The sequence below is a fragment of the Rutidosis leptorrhynchoides genome, chromosome 3 (assembly GCF_046630445.1).
Source record: "Rutidosis leptorrhynchoides isolate AG116_Rl617_1_P2 chromosome 3, CSIRO_AGI_Rlap_v1, whole genome shotgun sequence".
Classification (NCBI taxonomy): Eukaryota; Viridiplantae; Streptophyta; class Magnoliopsida; order Asterales; family Asteraceae; genus Rutidosis; species Rutidosis leptorrhynchoides.
In genome coordinates this window covers 307,458,754-307,466,864 of record NC_092335.1, presented here as the reverse complement: position 1 = coordinate 307,466,864, position 8,111 = coordinate 307,458,754, and the positions used below count along the sequence as shown (strand labels likewise).

General features: G+C 35.6%; 1 protein-coding gene across 4 annotated transcripts; it reads right to left on the bottom strand.

Moving 5' to 3' along the window:
* Positions 1 to 220: 220 nt before the first annotated feature.
* Positions 221 to 5,686, bottom strand: LOC139902800 (uncharacterized). 4 transcript variants are annotated; one of them, XM_071885431.1, is made up of 4 exons: positions 3,173 to 5,686; positions 2,306 to 2,854; positions 563 to 2,180; positions 221 to 402 (listed from the first exon to the last, which is right to left on the bottom strand). In XM_071885431.1, the coding sequence occupies exon 1, from the start codon at positions 5,433 to 5,435 to the stop codon at positions 3,270 to 3,272; it is 2,166 nt and encodes a 721-aa protein (XP_071741532.1). In that variant the 5' UTR covers positions 5,436 to 5,686; the 3' UTR covers positions 221 to 402; positions 563 to 2,180; positions 2,306 to 2,854; positions 3,173 to 3,269. The 4 variants fall into 4 exon arrangements, with proteins under 4 accessions (XP_071741532.1, XP_071741530.1, XP_071741529.1 ...); XM_071885429.1 differs by having other exon boundaries at positions 563 to 2,305; positions 2,774 to 2,854; XM_071885428.1 differs by having other exon boundaries at positions 563 to 2,854.
* Between the last annotated feature and the right edge of the window lie 2,425 nt (positions 5,687 to 8,111).

The window sequence follows — 8,111 nt, the reverse complement described above, 5'->3', positions numbered from 1 at the left end:
ATCGTACCATATTAATACATCATCTTAAAGGATAATTTGTTCTTAGTGCAAACCGACTATCAATCTTATGTATATTGATATTTGTTCACCATACGGATTTTTTTTTTTTTTTTAAAAAACGGCCAAACTTTATTAAAAGGCCAGCAAGAAGCTAAAGCCAAAAAAAAAAAAAAAAAAAAAAAAAAAGTTACAAAATATTACAAGGAATTACAAAGCCATGAATTTCAACTAGGAGCAATATTGAAAAAGCGTATAATCTGATGTTATCATACATGTCACTTTTCCTTATTAAAGATGAACCATGTAAGATGTCGTTCCTTAGCCTCCAAATCCAAGAGTTGTAGCCACGATACAATAGAGAATATTTTTGCTTGTACTTGAAACATTGTAGTCGTCTACCCACTGAAATAGATCACAAAATATTAATCCAAGTGCCAATTCGTCTCCATAACAATGTTGCCGTATTACAAGATAAGAAGGTGTGATCAGTAGAGTCACCTCCAATACCACAATTCAAGCATAACATGGAATTAACGTCAATACCATGAAAAATAAGATTTACCCGAGTTGGAAGCCGGTCCAAAAGAAGGCTCCAAATAAAAATGTTAACTTTTTTCGGTAGTAACTTGTTACACCTTGTGGCGATCACAGCCGTGGGAGGATAGCAGTCGTCTATGAGAGTCCTTGCATCCCGAACCGAAAACAAACCATCATCACCTAAACGCCATTTCCAAGAATCAGGAGTGTCATCAAGTGAAACATTGCGCAGCTCAGAGAGAAGAGTAGATAGATTACATGCGGCTGGAGGTATACGGGACCATCTCCACATCCATGTGTTATCTATGAGACACTCATTAAGAAGAAAATCAGGTGATGTTTCCAATCTGTATAGACGATAGTAACGATCTTTAAGTGTAAAATTTCCAAGCCACTTGTCTTTCCAAAAGCAGATGGAAGAGCCATTACCCACTCATAGATAGAACAAGTCGTCGGAAATTAAGTGACTTGAGTACAGGGAGTTTATCGCTGAGACAATGTTGGACCAAACACCTTGTGTGGCGCACCTATTAAAATCAAATCCTGCATTTCTACCATGAATTGCCTTGATGAGACGACACCATAGAGAATCCGGGGATGTAAGAAAACACCATTGCCCTTTTAGGAGAAGAGCAAGATTAAAAGCATTAAGACTTCCAATACCGAGTCCTCCCTAATCATGAGAAGCAATCACTTTGTCCCATTTTACCCACGCCATCTTACGGTTATTTTTGTCTCCTCCCCAAAAGAAACGAGCGTGAGTTTTCTCAAGGGAGCTGATAACCGAATTGGGAGCACGATATATCGAGAAAAAGTAGATTCCTAGACCGCCCAAGACAGTTTTGATCAATGTTTATCTACCCCCTGATGGATAAAAGTTTGGCCGGCCATGATGTCAACTTATGCGAAAATTTGTCAAGCAATGGTTGCCAATGTGTCTTACGTTTCATAGAAGCACCAGTTGGGAATCCTAAGAATTTGAAGGGTAAATCACTCGACTCACATCCTGAATTAATTGCCATAGAATGGATTTGATCATGAGCAACTCCTACTCCATACACATTGGATTTCCCTAAACTGATTTTGAGACCTGAGGCGAGATAAAAGACATCCAAAATGCATAATATGTTGTTCATATCGTTCTGATTCCATTCAGTGATAATTGCAACATCATTGGCGAACAAAAAGTGGGATACATTGAGAGTTCCAATAGAGACACCTTTCACGAAATTATTACAAACTCCATCTTTCAAAGCCAGGTGTAAACCCTCCATTACAATGATGAAGAGAAATGGAGTATCTCCTTGCCTTAAGCCACACTTAAGAGGAAATTCGGATGTAGGGCTTCCGTAAACCAGAATAGAGGCTCTTGTGGAAGAAAGACATGCCGAAATTCAATTGCGCCATTTTATGCCAAAGCCAAGTTGCGAAAGCATAAAATCCACATACCTCCAATTAACAGAGTCGAACGTTTTTCCGAAGTCTACTTTGAAGATAACTAACTTTTTATGCTTCTTCTTGCACCACTCTATGATCTCACTAAGCATCAGAGGACCATCAAGAACTTGTCGCCAGCGTATAAAAGCAGTTTGCACCGAACTAACTACTTCGTCAATCAATCGGGATAGTCTGTTTGCGAGAACCTTAGCAACAATTTTGTACATTGAACCAATTAATGAAATAGCACGAAAATCTTTAATGTTCACCGGGTTGTGCACTTTCGGTATAAGAGTGATAAAAGATGCAGTAGTACTATTCAGAAATATACCTGTTCGCATGAAATTAGCAACAAAAGAATGAATACCTTCCTTAAGAATGTCCCAAAAATGTTTAAAAAAGAAGAAAGGATATCCATCCGGGCCCGGGGATTCATCACCATCACTGTCCCAAACCACGATTTCTAATTTCGTCCAAAGTAACCTCTTTTGCCAAGGAGCAAGCATCATCATAATTACAAATAAAATCATGACAATATATGCCAAATCTAGCAATAGAGACTTTTCGGCTTCAAAGTTCACACATTAGATGTCAGTTAAATAAGGTTTCTTACCCTCTAATGAACAACTGAATGAGATTCACATTTACAAATGAGGCCAATCTTATTGCTTATACACATTTGGGGTTAGACACTAAAACTATTGTATGTTCATTTGTCTAATTTTTATATGATACTGAAATTATTTAGATCCAAACGTTGAAATAAATGATTAAAAGATATAATGCATTCAAAATTAACCTTTTGGCCTGTTCGATCTGTCTGATCTCCTTTGACCTTATATATCTTACTTCACCTTTCAGTTAAAAGATGTCTGTGTCACTGTTGTAAAAAAAAATCCCGATTACTCAAAGAACAGACCGATCCGAATTTTCAAAATCCTTTTAATTGATCGGTCACAGTCGGTTAATGGGTCAAAATTGGATTTATCGGTCAAAGTTGGTTAAAATCAAAACTGGTCAATATATTAATATGAAATTATACCAACATTTTAGAGTTTTTGAACAAATGAAAAGATATGTTTATATTTTTAGACAATTATATTCAAAATAGTTATCTAAAATTTTCCTGAAAGATTAGCACTAATTCATGTCAACTTGAAGTTAAGTATTAGTTTCTTTAGCCTAATTCAGAAATTACCTTTGTTAGGGGCAGCAGAAACGTATCCTGCTTGTTATACTTTCAACCCATTCAGCAATGGAAATAATGAGAATTCATCATCGAAGACGAATTTATATCAAAATTTATCATCAGGCACAAATCCTCTCTGCAACATTTGATCATGGTACCAAAACGCTTCCTTCATGTTCTCATTTGAAACATGGCCATTTATCAAAGATATGTATGTTGATCTATCAGCGTTTAAACCCTTCTCAATCATCTTCCTATAAATCAAATCAGCTTCATACATTCTACCCTGTTTACAAAACCCATCAAGAATCACATTGTACGTAACAAGATTCGGTAACAGCCTTTGACTTTCCATTTCGTTGACCAACTCAAAAGCCTTATCCATATCATTTTCCATCAAATACCCATGTATAAGTGTATTATACGTAATGCTATCAGGAATAACACCATTAGAAACCATTTTTCGTAAAAAATCAGCTGCCTTTAAGGGTGATCCTGATCTACAGTAGCCTTTAATAATCGTATTACAAGTAACAATCGTCGGGTCAATGCCTTTATTGACCATCTCATCCCATATCCTCAATGCCTCTACTACACGACCATTGCTACAAAACCCGTTTATTAAAATACAGTACGTAACATGATTAGGTGAAATACTTTTTGATATCATATCCTTCCGTAAGTCGGTAGCTTTTTCCATCTCACCTTCTCTACAAAACCCGTCAATCAAAGTATTATACGTTACAACGTCCAGCTTTAAATTCCTCTGAAGCATCGAGTCAAACAAAGTCAACGCTTTGTTCATATTCCCTTCCTTTGAATACCCACTAATAAGTGTCGTGAACGTGTAAGAATCCGGATAAACCCCCCTCTCAACCATCTCGTAAAAAAGCTTATCTGCTTCGTAAAACATCTTATTTTTGCATAATCCATTCACAAGAGTATTATACGTAACGACATCCAAAACGCACCCTTGATCTACCATTTCATCCCGTATCTTCATTGCCTCCGATATCACACCATTTCGACAAAACCCGTTGATTAAAATTGTATAAATAATATTATCCGGTACCAATCCGATACTTTTCATATCTTTAAAGTAAGCTAAAGCCCGATCAAGATCCCCGTTTCTTGCAAACAACCCGATAAGAGAGCTATAAGTAACAAAATCGGGAAGAACATTTTTCCTTAACATTTCTCCAAACACACGTTCGGCTTCCACAACATCACGTTTTCTACAACACTCAACTAACAAAGTGTTGTACGTCGCAACATCGGGACTCAAACCATTTAGCACCATCTCATTTACAATCTCTTTAGCTCTCTCAAAACTCCCGTTTCTACACACACCGTTTAAAATAGCATTATAAGTATATAATCCCGCTTCCAACCCCTTTTCTCGCATAGTGTTCATAAGCTTGAAAGCCTCATCAACAAGTCCTACACGACAATAACCATTAATCAACGTATTATACGTCACGATATCCGGTAAAACGCCCTTTGCCTCATATTCAACCAAAAAGTCCTTAACTTTATCAAACTTTCCCTCTTTACAAATCGCGTTAATCATAATATTCATTGTAAAGAAATTAACTTGAACACCGCTCGAAACAACCAAATTATAAACCTCCCAAACTAAATCAACCCAACCGATTTTCACAAGCCCACCAAGAAGACTATTGCACCCGTTAACCGGAACGCAAAACCCCCTATTTCTAATTAATCGAAACGCCTCCACACCTTCACGCAACTTACTAGCTTGCACATAAGTTCGAATCAATAAATCGAAAACAATTGGGCTAGACCCACATTTAAAATAAGTTGAAATCAAAGAATCAACAATCTCAATTCTTGAAATCCCACTCTTTCTAATTAATCTAAGCAATAGAGATTGTGCTTCAGATAACTTACGGTTTCTTACAAGTATATGAATTGATGCACTTAAAGAGAGTAATGAATGTTTAAATTTAGGGTGATGAGTGGTGAATGTGTTGATAAATTGGTAACATATTAGTGGGTTATTAGGGGAGAAATGATAAATAATGTCTAAAAATGAAGATGGGGTTAGTTGGAAAAAGTAATTTTTACAGTAATTAAGGTTACCTTGTTTTAAATGGATCAAAATCTTTTCAGTGTAGAAGAATGTGTCTGGTGCTTGGTGTGAAGCTGTTGATGTTGGTGTGTGTGAAGAAAGGGGTTTTAGAAGTGAATAAGAGGATGCAAGTCTTTTAGTTGTTGTTCGCAGAGATGACGATTTTGTTGGTGCTGCCATTCTGGAATTTTTGGGGTTTAGGGGTTCTTTTGAGTGTTTGATGTAGGAAGAAAACTTTTAATGAGGTCCAGTCGAATATTACAAAAATAAAGTCTTATACAGTTATACTCTTATCTAATGTTGCAAAATTCGCTATTCGGGGATTAATTAGTTGAGACTTTCGAAAGATTAATCGATAATTCGGAGATTAATCGGGGATTAATCGGATTGTACTGTATACATTTAAATATTAAATTTTAAAAATTATATGTGTGAATATAGAAAAAAACCATAAATATAAAAATAACTTTAACATAATTGTTTAAAATTATTCATTTTGCTCAAAAAGTATAAAGTTCCAGTGTAAATTCATGTTAAAATTTTAATCATTTTTTACTTTGACCGACTTTGATTACCAAATTCGATTTTAACCCATCAATTGACGTTGACCGTTTAATTAAACGGATTTTTGAAAATCGGAACAAATTACTCTTAAAAATGATTAATCGGAGATTAATCGGTGAGTAATCGGGTTTTTTACAACACTGCTCTTATCTAGTCTCTCCCTCTCATTATAACTGTTCACGTTTAACTTTTAAAATGTTCTTTTTTAACAATTTTGATCATAAATATATTTAATTGTGTTATATAATATTTAATAAAATTTATATGAATGAATTGAGTGTTTAAACGCAATTTTGTTTATATAATTTTTATTAAATAATATATAACACAAATAAAAATATTTACGGTCAATGTTAACAAAGAAAGACTTCGAAAGTCAAATGTGGACACTTATAGTCAAGGTTGTAAAAGACGCGAGTCGGGAACGCATCGGACATGCCTAAAAAACGACGCGTCGGACGCAACGGATGTTGACTAACGTTGACTTTTTAAAATAGTTTATCTAAATATATATTTATATATAATATTATATAGATCGAATCTTAAAATGTATACTATATTTACAACAAACTTGAGAAATTAACAATTATTAACAATATTACGAAAAAAATAAAAAAAATTGACCGACTTTGACTGACTTTGACCGACTTTGACTGACTTTGACTGAATTTGACCGACTTTGACCGATTTTTTCCAAATTTGACCGACTTTTTCTGAATTTGACCACTTTTTCCGAATTTGACCGATTTTTACCTTTGACCGACTTTTTAACAACGACACATCGGTCATGCCTAAAAAACGACGCGACGCTTCGACCAAGTCGGTCGACTTTTGCAACACTGCTTATAGTGGGACGTAGGTGATCAAGCATAGAATAAGGTGTCGGGTTCGGTCCATACTTGACATCAATGAGGGGGAGGGTCAAATGAGTTTAACTCACCGGTCCAGAGTACTGTGAATAACCCCTTACAAGATGAGGATTTCAGCAGGGGTGGCTAAACATAGTATAACACCCCCGTCAAAATCCATTAAAGGAATGTTAACTCTGATCCCAGTGCTCGGCTTGACTTCTACGTAACAGCAATGTTCTACAGAGGAAGCAACTAATACGTGAGATAAAACATGCAAAACGGGTCAACATAAAGTTGAGTGAATCTACAGGTTTAAGTAAATAGTTCATCATATGTTTCGTAAAGCAGTTTCCATAAATCATTTGTCGAAAATCAATTCTCAAAAGTTTGTGTTCATCAAATGCCAAGTGTTAAACTGTTTGTAATAAGCGATGTCAAGTTTCAACTGTGGGTGACATCAAAAAGTTCTTTTTGTTTCATCTGTTTGTAGACATTACAATGTCTAGTTTCAAGTTCGTAAACATTATGTTTAAGTAACATTCATCGTAAATTAGGCCACAAGATTTCTGAAAAGCTTCGTAAAAGTATACATTTATCATGAGCACTTGATTATAAGACTTTAACCCGCGGATAGCTAAAGCGCTACACGTCTTCCCTTTACCCTTTCTAAGCATACACTGATCAGGTGTACAAGTAACAACAAAATAAGCACCTCGTAGGTTGATGAAATGTTGATGAAAAAGGGACTGTAGACTCACCTTAGAAAAAGCACTGAAATCTCTTAGTAAAAACGTACAATAGTCGAATAATCACGACCGAACAACGCAACCCAGTCAAATAGTCATCTTAAGTATACATAGAGGTTACACTATGTCAACCCATAGTGTATGCATAGTCTTAGTGCTCAGACTGACTCAGCATGCAATTAAAAGTCAACTAGTCCAAGCAAGTCAACAAAAGTCAACCCAAAAGTCAACTCGGTCAAAGTGGTCAACTAAAGTCAAACATCTCAGTAGGTCCTGCAATCATGGTCAACATGTCAAACCTAAGTCAAAAAACATGTTACAGTTCATAGTTTAGCAATTTGTACATTCGCAGTTTATCGCATGTCCTTAAAATACGCGCATCATAGAAAGCAACGAGTATAACTCTTAGCACATAATTCATGAAAACATGGAAAACTCCAGATCATAACTAGACTCCAAAATCTATTCCAAAAAGTCTAACCCGGCCCTCATACGATGTCTACAAGTCGGGTTTCAAAAAAGGTCTAGTTACCGTTTACCAAATCAGTTTCAGCATGCGCATCAGTTTTAGAACATTTCTCATTTAATATTGAAAATAGCTTTTGACGAACGGCCAATTGAAGATGACTCAAAACACTCCAAAGTTTCAATGATAAAATAATCAATGATATTCATTTAGTCAATTTGTACAAATT